Raw genomic sequence first — 17,059 nt, 5'->3', positions numbered from 1 at the left:
GTCTTTTTTTTTTCTTTTAATGTGTTCTTTGTATCTTTAGGATAACAATCTTACTCTGTTATATGATGTTTTTCATTGTTTTTCACACTTGCTTCAGACTCTAAATTAACTGGTTTAAATCAGGTGTTATAAAGTGAATGTAGTCAGCATGAGGTCAAATATTTGTAAGGTTTGTATAGAACGGTGTGAATTTTTTTGACAACCTGCTTTACTTGTTTTTATCAGTCTTAACTACATGCTAGTTTATTGGCATCTTTGTATAATCCTTAGATATACAGAAAAGCAAAATTTCCAATAAACACAAAGAATTGACTAATTTTCCTTAACTTCCTTTCTTTTCTGGTGGATATTTGAAGAAAAGCATTGATATTGAAAATGTTATTTTGATATGGAATATAAAATCAAAAGATGAGAAATGTTTCTCAGTTTTTTCATAGTGATTGAGTGTTCCAAGAATCGCAATGTATAATTAGATATGCCTTTAGTTTGTTTTTTGACTGGTCATTACTTACTAAATAGTAATTTCAGAAGCAGGCACTTGTTTTCAGATGTATTTAAAAGCTGTTGAAATCACCAAGGGTATGATGAGGTATCGACGTGTAGGTGACCACTTTGCTTCCAGACTGTTTTCTTAGACTGAGAGACTGACATTCTTCTCAAAAGCCCCGATTAAGAAGTGGAGCAGTAGGTTGGCAGAGCCTGCATGATATGACGGTTCTATGAAATGACGCACCTGGACCATGAGATACAGGGTCCACGGTGTGCGGAGAACTCTTCCACATGACATCGGACAGAGCCACGTTCTCCTGGTCCTCAGAGCACCTCTGAGACGTAGGTACTGCTGCGTCCTTGCTTCCAGGGGGCAAGGAAGCCAGAGAGATGCAGCAACCTTTCCAGGGTCTCACAGGAGCGAAGCCCGGAACTTGTGCTGGCGGCAGTGTTGCCACATTGCCTCTCCTGAATGGTTGTGTTGTTGTGTTTAGTCACTAAGTTGTGTCTGACTCTTTGCAACCCCTTGGACTGTAGCCCTCCAGGCTCCTCTGTCCATGGGATTGTCCAGGCAAGAACACTGGAGTGGGTTGCCATTTCCTTCTCCAGGGGATCTTCCCTACGCAGAGATCAAACCCTCGTCTCCAATGTTGGCAGGAGGATTGTTTACCACTGTGCCTCCTGGGAAGCCTGTGATTTTACTCAGTCATTTATTCAATGTAGCTGAAAACTGAGAAACCGGATTGAAGGTTAATTCCGCACATTCGTGTGTTCATTACACAAGTACCGTCAATTGATGAGTGTTGAGGTTTGGCTCGGTGAAGAAGTACGCTGTTGGCGTTGTCTGTTTCTGTAGCCATGTGATTCTGTCACTCCGTCTCTCCTAGTCTTTCAGAGATGCCTGCCGCATATTCTACCAAGCAGAGATGGAAGAGCTGGACTTCGTTTGCGCTACGGAGGAGTCCAGGAAGCACATAAACACCTGGGTGGCCGAAAAGACAGGAGGTGAGGACATGTCACTACTTCTGTTTGCACAGTATTTGAATCAGGCTTATTATCCATCGGTTCCTTCCCAAGACCATGAAATGTAAACAGGAATAGCTTTTTTCTTGAAATAACTATAAACTTTCAAAATCCACTTCTGAAATATCATCAGTAATCAATTTCTTTAGCTTTTCCCCCTCCTCATCAATATTTGGTACACCTCTTCCAGAACAATCACACTTTGATTTTGTGCTGTTGCAGTTAATGTTATACAGTCTGCCTTTTGACAAAGGGTGGAAGGAAAACTCTGGATGTGGGGCTCCACCTCCCTGCCTGTCCAGCAGAGCTGATGATGTGCGGGTTGCTGAGCATCTCTGCAGGACACTCGGTCAAGCCCTGGTCCACCTGCATTTCTTAGTTTACGTGCTCTCCACACTGGCTTCGACCTCTCCCCTTCAGCACAATCCCCTCACGTTGAAGACAGAACATTCCTTTTTCTCCCACTGTGAATTATTCTGCCCCTATTATTTGTTCATTTTATGTGTTTTATGCAACTCATGGTATTTTTCTGACCAGAGATTTTCAAGTTTTTGTGGCGGATTTTGCTTTAGCGGCCAGGATCCCTATATAGGTTTCCCTGGTGGCTCAGATGGTAAAGAATCCACCTGCCAACGCAGGAGAGGCGGGGGGTTGGATCCCTGGGTCAGAAAGATCCCCGGAGAAGGAAATGGTAACCTGTCCAGTATTCTTGCCTAGGGAATCCCATGGACACAGGAGCCTGTTGGGCTACAGTCCATGGGGTCACAAAGAGTCGGACACAACTTGGCGAGTAAGGAGACAACTCCCGGTACATGGTTGGGGGACAGTGAACCTCTGGTCTGTGCACTGACTCCTCACGGGGACAGACCAGGAAATATTGTGCCCAGCACCTCCACCAGGAAACCCTGTTAGGTAACTGGTTCTTTACATCTTCTTTGCAGGTAAAATTAGAGACTTGCTCTCTGCAGGTTCAATTGACCCCATGACACGTCTGGTTCTCGTGAATGCCATCTACTGCAAAGGAAACTGGGATAAAGAGTTTATCAAAGGGCACACCACGGAAAGGCCATTCAAAGTCAGCAAGGTGAACAAGAATGTTTCATAATAGTGAAGGAGGTTCTTGGAAACGGTCCCTGGGGTTCCCTTGGTTTACGGAGCTTTCAAGGAGGCTGACCTCAAGGAACGCGTGCATCTTGAGGCCTTGTTGGCCCAGATATGGATCCGGGCAAACCCTGGCTTCCTGTCCCCAGCTCCTCCACTGCTGTGTCATCAGGGGCGGTCCCTGCCGCCGGGTTTTCCGACTGTATCACACATCCCTCGGGGCAGCTCGCAGGCCTCTGGGCCTCCTAGAACCCTTGAGATCCAGTTCAAACTCCAGACTGTGGCTATGAAGCTCCATGGCCCTGGATCCTACCGTCTGTCCCCATCCTGTCAGTACCTACCTGCACAGACTCCTTCCTCTGCAGGGGAGTCCAGAAGCCTCCCTAGCGGTGCCCCCAGCCCGGGTTCCTGGTTTCTGTGTCCCTCCTCTGAGCTCTCACAGAGCCCGTGGCCCCTCACAGTGGCTCTGATCTCCCAGAGGCCCTCAGGCCTGCGCGCAGGACCAGGGAGGTTAGTAGGAAGTTTTCCTGATGACTGTGGCTGGGCTGAGAGTGGTGGGGTAGGACGCACAAGTCAGATTTTGTATTTTTGTAAATAATTGTATCCATTTATTTTCGGCTGTGCCGGGTCTTCTGGCCGCACAGCCTTTCTTGCATCTGCCGTGGCGGAGGTCCTCTTGGCTCAGTGCTAGGGCCTCTCCTGCTGGTGCTTCTCTTGGTGCAGAGCTCGGGCTCCAGGCCCATGACCTTCAGGAGCTGCGGCTCCTGGGCTGTCAGCCCAGGTTCAGTACTTGTGGCGCGTGGGCTGTGGGGTCTTCCCAGACCAGGGATGGAGCCTGTGTCTCCTGCATTGGTAGGCGGACTGTTTACACAGAACACCAGGGAAGCCCTGTTGGCTGGGTCTGGGAGACAGGACAGAGTTTGTGGGCACGGTGGACGGCTCTGATGACTCGGCCAGCGTGTCCACAGGTCTCGTTTCAACTTACCGTTTATCCACTTCCTTTGTAGACTGTGCAGAAACCTGTGCAAATGATGTTTAAGAAGTCCACCTTGAAAACGACCTACATTGGAGAAATAAGGACCCAGATTCTGGTGCTTCCCTACGTCGGCAACGAGCTGAACATGCTCATCCTGCTGCCCGGTGAAAGCACTGACCTGAACACGGTAACTGGGCAGTCGTGGCCCCGGGGCCCGGGGTCTCATCCGGGTCCCTGCAGGGCCCTGGGCTCCGGGAACTCATCTGCAGGCGGCAGGCTGGCCCGGGCCCGCAGGGTGCAGAGTGTGGGTCACAGCGGACGGTCCCCGGGGTGGCGCTGCTGCAGACCCTGAGATCTTGTACCTCCTCCTCCAGGTGGAGAAGGCCCTGACCTACGAGAAATTCATTGGGTGGATGAGGCCAGACCTGATTCCCGAGCAGGAGGTGGAGCTGCTCCTGCCCAAATTCACTCTGGAGGAAAGTTACGACATGGAGGGCATCCTCCGAGACCTGGGCATGACCGACGCCTTCGAGCCGGCCTGGGCCAATTTCACTGGGATGACGTGCCAGCGAGGCCTGCACCTGTCCAAGGTTGTGCACAAGTCCTTCGTGGAGGTCAACGAAGAGGGCAGGGAGGCTGCAGCTGGCTCAGGGGCCAGGATCACGGGGAGAAGCCTGAGCGTCGTGCCCCAGTTCTGTGCCAACCGCCCCTTCCTCTTCTTCATCCTGCACAGCAAGACCGGGGCCATCCTGTTCTGCGGCCGCTTCTGCTCGCCGTGACGCGGTGGTGGATGCCCCCTGGTGCTCCTCACCCCTCTCCCCGACCCCCGTGACAAGCCTGAAACCCCAAGTGACCTTGGCGAAGGTCCACAAATAAAGAGCTGATGGAGACCGCCTGTGTGTGTGTGTTTGTGTGCCTGTGTGTTCACGAGTCCTGTGCCTTCTCGGAGCTGCAGCTGCCATCGGAGGCGGGCGCTCAGTGGCCACGCCGGCGGGGCGCACTGGCTGGTCCGTGGTCCCCTGGTCTCTGGGTCCTCCCTCAGCCCGCCCCGTCCAGGCCCTTGGGGAGAGCGCTGTCTGCTCCGAGCCTGGAAGGATGAGCAGGGAGGGCTTCCCTGTCTCCTCTGCTCAGTGGCCCTGCTCCTGAGAACAGAGCGAAGCAGAGGCTACAGCAGCCGCGGAGAGGGGGAGCGGGCCTCAGAGACCCCCGAACGGGACCCCAGAAACCAGCACACAAGTGGGAGGGCTGTGGACCCAACCATGAGAAGTCCATCCCCGAGCCCGTGTCTGCATTGGAGGGTCTGTGGTCAGAGGCCTGTTCAAGTGCTTGACCGTCCACGCTCCCTGAGCACGTTCAGTTGCCCCCAGGGTTCAGAGATGAGCAGACAGGTCCTGTTCATGAGATGGAGGCGTTTTAGACCTCGTCATGGATGCACGCAAGGCGACTTTCCATCCTGCCGCAGGTACTGGAGAAAAAGAGGCGGCTAAGGTTTCAACCAGTCCATCCTAAAGGAGATCAGTCCTGAATGTGCATTGGAAGGACCGATGATGAGGCTGAAGCTCTAATACTTTAGTCACCTGATGGGAAGAACTGACTCATTTAAAAAGACCCTGATGCTGGGAAAGATTGCAGGCAGGAGGAGAAGGGGACGACAGAGGATGCGATGGTTGGATGACTCAATGGACATGAGTCTGAGCAAGCTCTGGGAGATGATGGACGGGGAAGCCTGGCGTGCTGCAGTCCACGGGGTCCAGAGGGTCGGACACGACCGAGAGACTGAACAACAACCTGGGGAACCATTGTAAGATCAAACTGGGAGAGAAACCTGAGTCCTTCTCTCATCCGTTTCCCCACCTCCCTCCTTCCCGTTTCCTTTCTAACTCCAGCACCGGCCCTCAGGATGGACTGGGTGCAGGGGCAGAGGCAGCAGGGGCCCTTAGGACTCGGCCCTGGGTACAGGGCACAGCCAGGCGGGCCTGAACCTGGGCAGTGCAGCAGTGACGGGGTGCTGCCCAGAGCTGACGAGAAGGCGGGCATCACAGGATGTGAGCACCAGGCGGACTGGGGGCAAGGGGCCAGGAAAGGAGTGGAGATGCAGGTGCCACTTACTAGTCTAACTCAGGTCACTGTACTCATCGTGATGTGATTAAGTGAAAGAGAGCCTCCTGGGGAGGGGGAGGGTCAGGGTCAAAGGTAGCACTGCTGTGCTTAGCCCTCAGTCCTGCCTGACTCCTTTCGACCCTATGGACTGTAGCCCACCATGGACGGATAATCCGCCCGTAGGATTTTCATTTCCTGCTCCAGGGGAACTTCCTGACCCAGGGATCAAACCCGCATCTCCTGGCAAAGAGGACTCACGGTGCTTGAGGAGCATTCGGTGAAGGTGGCCAGGAGACAAGTAGGGACAGAGCAGGATATGGGACGTAGGTGCTGGGAGCCGCGTGTGGGCTTCACCGGCCCAGCTGTGCCTGTGTGTCAAAGAGTCCTAGCTGAGGACAGAAGCCGAGGCCACGCCAGAGTGAAAGTGAAAGTCGCTCAGTCGTGTCCGACTCTGCGACCCCATGGACTGTATGGTTCATGATGGAATTCTGCAGGGCAGAATGCTGGAGTGGGTAGCCTTTCCCCTCTGCAGGGGATCTTCCTGACCCAGGGATTGAACCCTGGTCTCTCGAGGTCTCTCGCGGTCTCTCGCATTGCAGGCGGATTCTTTATCAGCTGAGCCAATTAGCACTTAAAAACCAAAAGGAACACATAGTCAGGAAGACTGAGGAGGAGAAGGGCAGGTGGAAGCTGGACCGGAGTGTCAGGAAGTGGGCAGTACTGTCTGCTGCTGATTGAGGAGGAAGTGGAGAGTTAGGAGGGTGAGGGGCTGCTCCTCACCGCAGATCAACACCGCCCTGAGAAGCCCCAGAGTCAGTGGGATTTGGAGGGAAAGGGAGGAGGGAGAGGAAGGAGGGAGGGGGAGGAGGGAGGATGGCAGAGGAGGGAGGGGGAGGAGGGAGGATGGCAGAGGAGGGAGGGGGAGGAGGGAGAGACGGGAGGGAGCGGGAGCGTGCTGGCCGTAGCCACAGGAACTGGAAGGAAGGTTGTGTTCTAAGGACAGAATGGAGATGAGCGTGTCACTTGCCTTCTGAATGGTGACAATCAGAAACAATTGTAAAATATTAGGAAATTAGGACAATCTAAAGCAGAAAATGATTATTTTGTCAAGAGTACAAGAGCAAGGGTTCCCTGGTAGCTTAGCTGGTAAAGAATCTGCCTGCAATGCAGCAGACACTGATTTGATTCCTGGGTTGAGAAGATCCCCTGGCGAAGGGATAGGCTACCCACCCCAGTATTCTGGCCTGGAACATTCCATGGACAGAGGAGCCTGGCTGGCTACAATGCATGGGGTCACAAAGAGTCAGACACGACTGAGCAACTCCCACTTTCACAAGAGTGAAGCAAAGTAACACTGCTTTTTCTAGCTTGGTGAGTATTTGTTGTTTAAGTCTTTAATCTAGTGGCTCAGATGAAATTTGTGCTTTCCAGCTGTACATGTCAACCCAGCACCTGAAAGACAGGTGCCTACAGGTGAGGTCTATGAGGCACAGAGGGCCTTCATCTAAGCTTGAATCACCTGAAACCGGGCGTCACAGAAAGGAGCTGGGTGAATCTTCGTGAGAAGCTCAGGGAACTGCCTCCTCAAATGGCAAGAGAGACCTACTGGCTTGATCAGAGCAGTCCTCACTGGGCCCTGTGGCAACGAAGCTGCCAAAATGAAACAAACAAAACCTGTGGCAAGCAGGGCTCAGCCGTTACGATGCCGATTTCAGCCGGTCTGTCCCGCCTGGGTCGCACCAAAACCGCCCAGATGCTGCCACCCTGGCAGGCAGTGCCCTGGGGGACGGGGCCTGAAACGGGACCTGCTCCGCAGGGCATGGCCTTGGAGGTTTAGGAGGGTGCCTTCTCAGCCAGGCCTAGTGCTCTGGGAGTGGGATGTCCTTGAAAACGTGCTGGGTTTCCCGCGAAGGGCAGGAGGTTACATTCCAAAATGCAAGCTTGCATCTGTTGACCCGAAGCAAACAGAGCGCAGGTGTTTCTGCAGCTAAGTTAGGTTTATTCAATTCAGGATCAGCAGGGAATTGCAGTTACGGCTCTCTGCCGAGGCGGCCACAGGCAAGTCCCCACCGGGCAAGGGAAAGAGCAGCTTTCATAGAGGGGACACCGGGCAGGGTGGACTGGTTAAGGCGCCTGGGCTTCTCACGGGCGAGTCCGAGTCCCGGCCGGAAGGAAGGGGACTCGCCCTTCCTCTGTGGGGCTCCGCTGTGGGTGCAGGGCGAGAGCGCCCGCTGCTGGTTCCCTGGCTGTTTACCTAGGCTTTCCATTCCTTAACGTTGCACAGGCGTCTGGACCAAAGCCAAAAGGGACATGAGATACGCGTTTTCCTTATTCCTGCTTGGGGAGGGTGCACAGAACATTTTCCTTCTTTCTAACGAAAGCAAGCAGTTTCAGCACATTCTAGGTGTGCGTCCCCGTAGGTCGCCCACCCGCCAGCCCCTCATCAGGAGGGGAAGAGCGCAAGCGCGGAGGGAAGTGCTCTGCCTTCGGCCCCTGGGCCGCCCTCCCCTCCCTGCCAACTCGCAGCAGCGCACACATTGCCCCCCGCTTCCAGGGCCCCCCGACGCCAAAGGCAACGTGAGACCTGCAGGAGGACCCGGGACTGCTCCTCCTGTGAGCCGTCCGAGCCTCACGGCCGGCCAAGCGCTGGGCTCATCTACAGAGTAGTCTCAGCTGACATGATGATCGCACATCACCTTTAATGACTTTTTCTCTCAACACCCAGAATTCATGAAATGGCAATGGTGACAACACCAGCCGGTGCTGTGACTAATTATTTCATTCATTCCACAAACTTTTTTTTTTTTAATGTGTAACTTACAGAACTTCTCTTTTATTCTTTTTCACTTTATTTATTTATTCCGCCGCATTGAGTCTTAGTTGCTGTGTGCAGGGCTGCCCCAAGGTGTGTGGGATCTTAGTTTCTCGACCAGGGATTGAACCTGCGTTCTCTGCATTGGACGCAGATCCTTCACCACTGGACCCCCCAGGGAAGGCCCCCTTCCACAGCCTGCTATTGAGCACCTGCTATAGGCCAGGAGCTGCACTGGGGTCTGGGGACGTCACGGGAGGAGACACAGTCCGGGCCTCGGGATACCAGATACATATTGTCAGATAGTAGACAAAAATGTGACTCGTGTCTGCTACCAGCCCCTGACACAGAGTCCCTGAAACCCCGGTAATTTTCTAAGTGATAAGAACACTGGGAGTGTATTTTGTTCTAGTATTTGGTCTCTGACCCCAGATGCTGACACGGAGCTCCTGAAACCCGTGTAATTTCCTGGGTGATGGGAGTATCTTCGGTTCTGATGAGATGGCTCTGGGTGGAGCTCCTGCATGAAGGCTGCTCCCCAGAAAGACCAAGCCGTGATGATGAGCTTGGAAACTTCAGCCTCACCCCCCCATTCTCTTGAGAAGGGAGAAGGTCTGAAAATGGAGCTAATAATTGATCAAGCCTCTGTATGTAAAATCCAAATAGTGTGGGGCCTGGAGAGCTTCCAGGTGGGCGAACACACCCACATGGGGCAGGGGACGAGCCCTAAGTCCACGGGGACAGAGACTCTCAGGACCCACCCGGACCTCACCCTGGGCGGCTCTTTCTCGGCGCCCTTTATCACAGGCTTCGGCAAAGAGGTGAAGATGAGCCTTTCACTGAGCTCTGTGAGCCATCCTAGCAAGTTAATCAAACCTGAGGAGCGGGTCGTGGGAACCTCTGATTTGTCGTCATATCAGACAGAAGTTCTGGGTCACCTGCGACCTGGCCCTTGTGGGACTGAGCCCTTAGCCTCTGGGATCTGACCCCGTCTCCAGGTACAAAGCGTCAGAATCGACTTAAACTGTAGGACACCCAGCCGGTGTCGTGGGAACTGACTGGCATGGGAAAGCCTCCCACACATTCTGTCCCCAGAAGAGTCAGCAGGGAAGTGCTTTGTGTGAGGAACAAGGAAGAGGAACCCGGGAGGAAGGAACTGGCCGCTTCCCCATTTGGGGAAAGACTGAACTGAGGTTTTTCCTCGCACAGACATGCAAATAAATGGCATTTGACATGGTGTAACTCAGCAACTAAACCACAGTGCTGTGATGACGCTGCGTTTGAGGGGCAGCGTGAGTAGACACAGCAAGAAGCCCAGCTGGAGACTCGGCGAGGGGGTCCCGAACCCACGGAGATACGAAGAGGAGGATGAGCCCAGAGGACCGCAGAGGGGGGACTTCCAAACCAGCGATGGGAAAACGAAAAAATGCACATGGCCGGGGAGACACACAAGTTACTACTGCTGGACCACAGGCACGAGGCAGTGCGGGCCAGACATCTGTGAAGGCCTCGTCTGTCAGGCCTACACGTGTGTATTTTATCTGACAGGCTGCGGGAGTCCCTGGAGAATTCTGAGCGCTGGGGTCACACAGCAGAGTGGTGCATCAGGAAGATGGCTGTGCAGCGGTGCAGGGGTGGGAGGCGGAGGTTTGCTCCCGGGTACAGGGTATCCGTGCAGCGTGCAGCGATGCTTCAGAGGAAAGGCAGCAGGTGGTGAGCAGGGCCGTGCCTGGGGCACGGGGTCCGGAAGGAAGAGCTGATGAGGGCGACCTGGTCAGGTCCCGGGGGTCGCTGGAAGGAGGGAGAGGAAGGAGGCTCCAGCGGGACTTTCAGACACACCGGCAGGTGAATGGTGGAGACATTACAATGAGCTCGTTTCACTTCTCCCTGGGAACAAAAGGCGTTAGCAGAGCCTGATCATTATCTTCTGTTCCTAAGGTCTGGGAAAAACACAGGCAATGTACATTTGCACTGAGGCAGAACATGTAACATCAGCAAAGAATCTCCACTTAAGCCTCTTTATTTAAAAAGCCCAACATGAATTAAAAATGCACACATATGTATCTTTGGGATGACTGCTCAAGATCATGGCTTATAATTGGTGGGGCTTTGCTCTTAAACACTTCCTTATTTCAGGTTTAACCAGAAAGAAGTAGTTATGGAAGTGAGAATGAATGAACCAGTTTCTCTGGCACATAGTTCCCACAAGGGCAGGAGAAGCAGCTTATTTAGAGCTTAGATGAGAAAGAGTCAAAAGGAAGATTGAGTAGAATGCTAAAATTTTTTGCAATTATTAATAATTCTACACTTATTTACACTTTAAAAAAACTATTAATTTAAATTAATACGTTATCAGTTTAAAATTAATGAAATTGTAAAATTATTAATAATTCTACAAGCAATAGGAAGACATTCGAGCTTTTTGAGTATTGTGTAACAAGGAAAAGCAATGATTTAGAAAACATAATTACCATAATATTTGGAATGACCAGAATACGGGAAAGTCTATCGCAGGAAATAAATTAAGAAACTGTTACATCATTATGAGGCAGTATGGGCCTGAATTAAATTATACATAATTCTTAACTCCTCAGGTTCCCTCATTGACTCCCCACAAACCAAATATCTCACTTTAATGTAAAGTTTTTTAAAAAGGAAAAGCTCCCAACAAATTCCAGGACCAGGTGGCCCAGTGGTGAGTTCTCACATTAGCCCTTCTCAAATTCTTACAAGAAATTAGGGGAGGAAGTGAACTCACACGCCAACACCAAAGCAGGACACAGGCGTCACGGGAAAACAAACTTACAGGACAGTATTCCTTACGAATATTGACGCAAAAGCCTCAACACGATACTAGCAAACTGCATCCAACAAGATACTGAAGGGTTACACGTCATGCCCAGCAGGGATGTAGTCCCGGAAGACAATGAGACTCGGGGGGAGACAGTCTGGCCCCGTCACACTTCACGTGGACAGTGTGAAGGGGAAAGAACACGATGATTCTGTGAAAACAAATAAAAGAAGCCTCATTTAAAACGTCTGTGGTCAACTGAGTGCATTCAGTGGGGGACGAACGTTCTCTCCGTAGGTGATTATGGACAACTGGATTGCCACACTCAAGGATGAAGTTCTCCGCTTACAAAAATAACTCAAAACTGATCAAAAACCTAAATATAGAACTAACCTATAAAACTGTTAGAAGACAACATAGGAGCAAATGTCCATGACCTTTGGACTTGGCAATGGGCTCTTAGATATGACACCAAAAGTTCAAGACAAAAACAAAAATACAGATAAATTGGATTTCATAAAAAGTGAAAAACTCTATGTATCTAAGGACATTATCAAGAAAGTAAGAGACACCGGAAACCAAGCTTGAATTAAGGGCCAACCAAGATGCACACAGACACAGGAGTGCTGTATACTCACTACTCTGAGTCACGTTCATGTGCTTCAAAGGCTACTCCAGCCCCTAGGAGGTGGCGGAATTCTTCCTGTGGCTATTGCTGTTGTTCGCTGCTGTCTGCAGCGCTCAACAGTTAGAGAACCACACGTCTCAGCACACCTTCAATTCTCAGCTCCTTTAGGAACAGACTCTACTGTTACAGGGAATGTGGGTTTGACTTATGTTCTTTTTTTAACCTTATGAGAAATGAACAACCTCCTACGATCCTGCACCCCCTTTCAGCCCTATCACTGGGGACACTTTTCTTTAATTCATTATCATAGTTTAAGGTGGGCTCTGGAGCCAGGGTGCTTTGCATCTTTATTAGACTCTTTGGGCCTCAGTTTTCTCATCTGTGAAATGGAAATAACAATAGAAACTGCATTATGGTGCTGCTATTGGGACTACGTCAGCTAATCCACATAAAGAACGTAGCACACTGCAAGCACTCAGTAAGCGCTGGGTTAGCGCTAATGGCATGATCCCACACTATTCTTATTTCTGATAATTACCCAGAAATATCAAGTGCCCATCTAGCTTGTCCTTGAATAGCAGAGACTTACTCAGTTCACATCCTCTCATCCAACATCCATCACTGAATCATAAAGTAGGAAGACAAGTCATAGAACAGAATTTTGCTTAAATATACTTGTAATTCCAGTGGTACAGTCTTGAGAGTACCCTTTACTTCTAATTTTTAATCAAACTTTCCCCCACCATAGATCACCGTGTACCGTGAGAGCCTGATATCTCTAGTCCCACAGATGTAAAAACACTAATTGGTTTGGGGTAGAAACAGGGGTTTAAGGTTTGCTTGGGTCCAAGTACATGCAAAAGTAATTTCAAAAATCATGTTGAATTTGCCAGTATTTGGTTGTCAACTAACTGCTGAATTGTTGTTCAGTCGCTCAGTCATGTCCCACTCTTTGTGACCCCACGGACTGTAGCACGCCAGGCCTCCCTATCCTTCACTGTCTTCCAGAGTTGCTCAAACTCACGTCCATTGAGTCGATGATTTAAAATAAGTTAAAATATGAGATGCCTGCATTCTCGTTTTTAATGAGTCAGTTAGCATGACTGGCCACTTAACATCAAAAACCCATTTAGTCACAGGGTTTTTTACTTGAATCTGGTCTCTAGATTACCATTTTGTTGGGACGTTATCCACTTACGACTGCATGAAAAAGCCTATTCATGACATGTTGCCGTTAGAATTCCAGCCACAGCTTTTGAGGAATCAAGATTGATCACTTGTGACAAGCAGCAGGTCTTCCCAAAATACCACAGGAAGTGAAAGTTCTCAGAAACCAGGGGTTTTGTAAGGAAATCATCATAATAGCTAATTTCCTAATGAAACTGGCCGGGATCGACATCTTCTAGTTACATTTGAGAAAAGCCGCTAGATTGCTCCTTGAGATTTCAGTGTTTGGATGATCTTCAAAGGGGGGCAAGGGACAGCCTGAAAACGCAAGACGCCTGCTCATCCTGAAACGTCCAAAGAGGCCTGAAAAGACCCAGGCGACCAGCACGCTCCCTGAGCAAAGACGACGCCTCCAGACCATCTTCCAGGTCTTTTCCTTGGGAACTCAGCAGCAGGCTAGAAGCAACTATAGGAGTGAACTAAGAAAAGCTCTGGTTAATTGCTTTCAGAGGAATAGGGCCCTCCCCCCAAAAGTGAAAGGCAACCTACAGAATGGGAGAAAATACTTGCAAATTATATATCTGATAACATCCAGAATATATAAAGAACTCCTATTATTCAACAACAAATAGACAAACAATCCAATTAAATAATGGACAAAGGTTTTGTATAGATATTTCATCAAAGGTAAACAAATGGCCAGTGAGCACAAGAAAAGATGCTGAACATCATTAGTCACCAGGGAAATGCAGAACAAAACCACAATGAGACATTAGGACAGCTAAAACAGTAACCAAAAAAAAAAAAAGCAACATAACAAATGTTGATGAGAAATGTAGAGAAATCAATCGGAATGTAAAACAGTGGACGTGACGTGTTAGTCTCTCAGTCGTGTCCCACTCTTTGCGACTTCACAGACTGTAGCCAGTCTGTGGAATTCTCCAGGCAAGAATGCTGGAGTCGATTGCCATTTCCTACTCCAAAACAGTGGAACCACTGTGAAAACCAGTTTGGCAGTTCCTTAAAAAGCAAAACAGTTACTACATGATGCAGTGATTTCACTCCTTGGTATACACCCAAAAGATTTTTAAAAAGAGGCTCAGACACTTGTGCGCCAATAATTATTTCAGCATGATTCACAACAGGCAAATGACCCAAGTGTCCATCAACCTATGAAAGGTTAAAACAACATATGAAAGGATAAAATGTGCTATATGCATAAAATGGAATATTACTCAGCGGTAAAAAGGAATGAAGTTCTGATACATGTTACGATATGGATGAACCTTGAAAACATGCTAAGTGAAGAAACCCAGGCACAAAAGGCCACCTGTTGTATGATTCCACTTGTATGAAATATCTAGAATAGGCAAATTCATAGAAAGAAGAAAGATTATCGGTACAGAACCTGGGCGGAGTGGGGAGTTTGGCGTTACTGCTTAAGGATTAGTGAGTTTCTGTTTGGGGCGACAAAAAGCTCTTGGAAATAAAAGTAGTGGCATTGCATAGCATTGTGAATGTGATTAATGCCACTGAATATGATTAATGCCATTGGGTACTTACAATGGTTGAAATGACCGGCCTTTTGTTACAGAGATTTTACCACCATAAAAAAAAGATTAAGTAGAGGGACTCCCTGGTGGTGAGTGGATAGGATTCCACTTTCCCAGAGCAGGGGCTGGGGTTTGATCCCTGGTGGGGGAGCTAGATCCCACACGCCCGCCAAGACCCAGCGCGGCCAGACAGAGAGGTGGGGAAATGTATATATATAAACACAACCTGAGTTGCTGGAAATTAACTGCCTCCGCGCCTGGAAACCCTAAGCCTATTCCCCCGCTGCAAGGGCTGAAGTGAAAACTCCACTCATGACCCTTAGAGGTCATGCTTGCTGTTGATGCTACATCTACGTATCTCGCTTAAACAGCACCGCCTCCTCCTTAGGCTCACGGTAGGAATGTCTGGTTTGCAGTAAATGCCAGATTAGCAGGGAATCATATTTCCCTTCACCAGACGGGCTCCTATCCAATCCACTGCCGGCGCTTTCACCATCCTGAAGACCCAGACGAGGGCCGGCCTGAGTTTAGGTTGATCTTGTCCGAAGGGCGACGTCCCCTCCACACCTGCGATTCCCGCGCGCGGCCGCCAGGTGGTGCTGCCGCGTCGCGGACTAGGGTCAAAGCGCGGCTGGACGCAGAAGCTGCCCGCACCTGCGAGTTTTCAGAGGCGGGGTCGCACCTTGGTCTCCCTTCCGGCCCAGCACTTCTACCCCCACACCAGGGACTAGACGGCTCCCGGGCCTGCGGCTCCACAGAAACCGGGTCTTCCCACCACCGGGAGGTCTGGCTGTTTTCCTTATTGGTCTTCACAGCACCCTGGTGGCTCAGCTGGTAATGAATCTGCCTGTCAGGCGGGAGATGCAGGTTCCATCTCTGGGTTGGGAAGATCCCCTGGAGGAGGAAATGGCAAACCAATCCAGTATTCTTGCCTGGGAAATCCCAGAGGAGGCTGGCAGGCTACGCAGTCCATGAGGTCGCAAGAGTTGAACACGACTTAGCATAAACAACCACAACCTCACGGCACCAAAGACGTGAACAACTCCCCTCCCAAGGGGCAATGGCATCAGTCACCCTCCTTGAAAGGTTACCCCAGAGTCCCTGCATCCGCCTTTCTTAGTTGCAATCATTTCACATGACTCAAAGATGATTTGCGGACATCATCTCAGTCTGACAAGAAAGAGGGAAGAAAACTAAACCAGATTTCATCTTTGAGGACATTCTGGTACATTTGGAAATGCCTCTACAACTTTTCCCTCGGATAAAGGTCATTCTAAAATGGAAACGGCCCTCAGCACCTCCCAGGCTCACAAGACAAGGTGGCCTGTCCGCTGTTGGCACGAGGGCATGTCATGCATAGAGAGGCCGTGTCCTCACTATGAACCCAAGAAAGACAGCAGCCTCGGACAGACCACCCAGACTCTGATGTGCGAACAGCAGCTGCAGCTGTTTGCATAAGGAATATTATGCTCGAAGGGTAACTAGCCTTCGCTCTCTAGGCCCATCCTGAAGGTGAAAGACTTAGTTACTCAGTGGTGTCCGACTCTCGGCAACCCCATGGACCCTCTGTCCATGGAATTCTCTAGGTAAACATACTGGAGTGGGTTGCTATGAACATCTTCCGAGTATCTTCGCGACCCAGGGATCAAACCTGGGTCTCCTGCATTGTAAGCAGATTCTCTACTGTCTGAGCCACCAGGAGAGCCCCAAGGGCCATCCCGGGACACCAGAAATCAAGGCAGAGTTTGGGAGGGTCCTCGAGTGAGTTCCAATGGCAGGGAGGTCTCCAAATGAGGTGGTAAAGGCCAGAAAGTGCTGGAAAGAGGGAAAAGAGAAAATTGGCCCAAAGTGCCCACCAGCAGCCCTCCCCCACACGTCTGCAGGCTCCAGTTGGGTGCCTCTCTGCCTTCCGGGGATCTCCTTGGCCTTGAACCTGCCTGTGTGCCCTTTACCCCCAGCCTCTCCAGTAAGAGCATCAGGTCAGACCACAGAACAAGGCCACCGCCAGACCAATCACACACCGCGCATTCCCACCAGCACAAGGTCCCTCTTAGAATCACACCTGCCCACCAGAAACCCAGCAGCCACTAACCTGTTCTCCGTTTCTAGAATCTCATCTCAAGAATGTTATATAAACGTGATCGTTCAGGGGGGACCCTCGGGGATTGGCGATTTTCATGCAGCGTGATTCTCTGCAGATTCGCCCCGGCTGCTGGGGCCCCGATCGTTCATCCTTTTTACGGCTGAGTGTTCTGACCCTGGGTGGGCCTAGGGGCGGAGGCGGCGGGAGGGACGGACAGGGCACCCCGCTTCCCAGAACTGCCATCCCTTCAGCCGCCGCGGCGCGGAGCGAGCGGGTCCGGCTCCGAGGGGCGGGGACAGGGAAGGGGCGGGGCGAAGGGCGGTGGGCGGGGCTTAT

The 17,059-nt window shown here is 50.7% G+C and overlaps 1 protein-coding gene and 1 long non-coding RNA gene across 13 annotated transcripts in view; one reads left to right on the top strand and one right to left on the bottom strand.

The window, feature by feature from the left end:
* Positions 1–4,484, top strand: part of LOC145518582 (serpin B6-like) — a 32,464-nt gene extending 27,980 nt beyond the window's left edge. For 9 of the 12 annotated variants that reach the window (XM_081523330.1, XM_081523329.1, XM_081523333.1 and 6 more), the window contains 4 exons: positions 1,377–1,494; positions 2,454–2,596; positions 3,621–3,776; positions 3,964–4,484. In XM_081523330.1, the coding sequence (XP_081379456.1) occupies positions 1,377–1,494; positions 2,454–2,596; positions 3,621–3,776; positions 3,964–4,368 (822 nt within the window). In that variant the 3' untranslated portion in view covers positions 4,369–4,484. The remainder of the gene's footprint in view (positions 1–1,376; positions 1,495–2,453; positions 2,597–3,620; positions 3,777–3,963) is intronic. The other 3 variants (XM_081523338.1, XM_081523337.1, XM_081523340.1) reach the window with 1 other exon arrangement.
* A 3,879-nt stretch (positions 4,485–8,363) lies between these two features.
* LOC145518581 (uncharacterized) lies at positions 8,364–17,007 on the bottom strand. The gene is made up of 3 exons (XR_014063004.1): positions 16,733–17,007; positions 11,308–11,503; positions 8,364–10,388 (listed from the first exon to the last, which is right to left on the bottom strand). It is a non-coding gene; the product is annotated as an uncharacterized LOC145518581 (long non-coding RNA).
* Between the last annotated feature and the right edge of the window lie 52 nt (positions 17,008–17,059).

Source organism: Giraffa tippelskirchi, chromosome 8 (assembly GCF_054371585.1).
Source record: "Giraffa tippelskirchi isolate mGirTip1 chromosome 8, T2T-mGirTip1v1.2.pri, whole genome shotgun sequence".
Classification (NCBI taxonomy): Eukaryota; Metazoa; Chordata; class Mammalia; order Artiodactyla; family Giraffidae; genus Giraffa; species Giraffa tippelskirchi.
The sequence above is the reverse complement of the archived record's forward strand: the minus strand, read 5'-3'. Positions and strand labels throughout refer to the sequence as shown.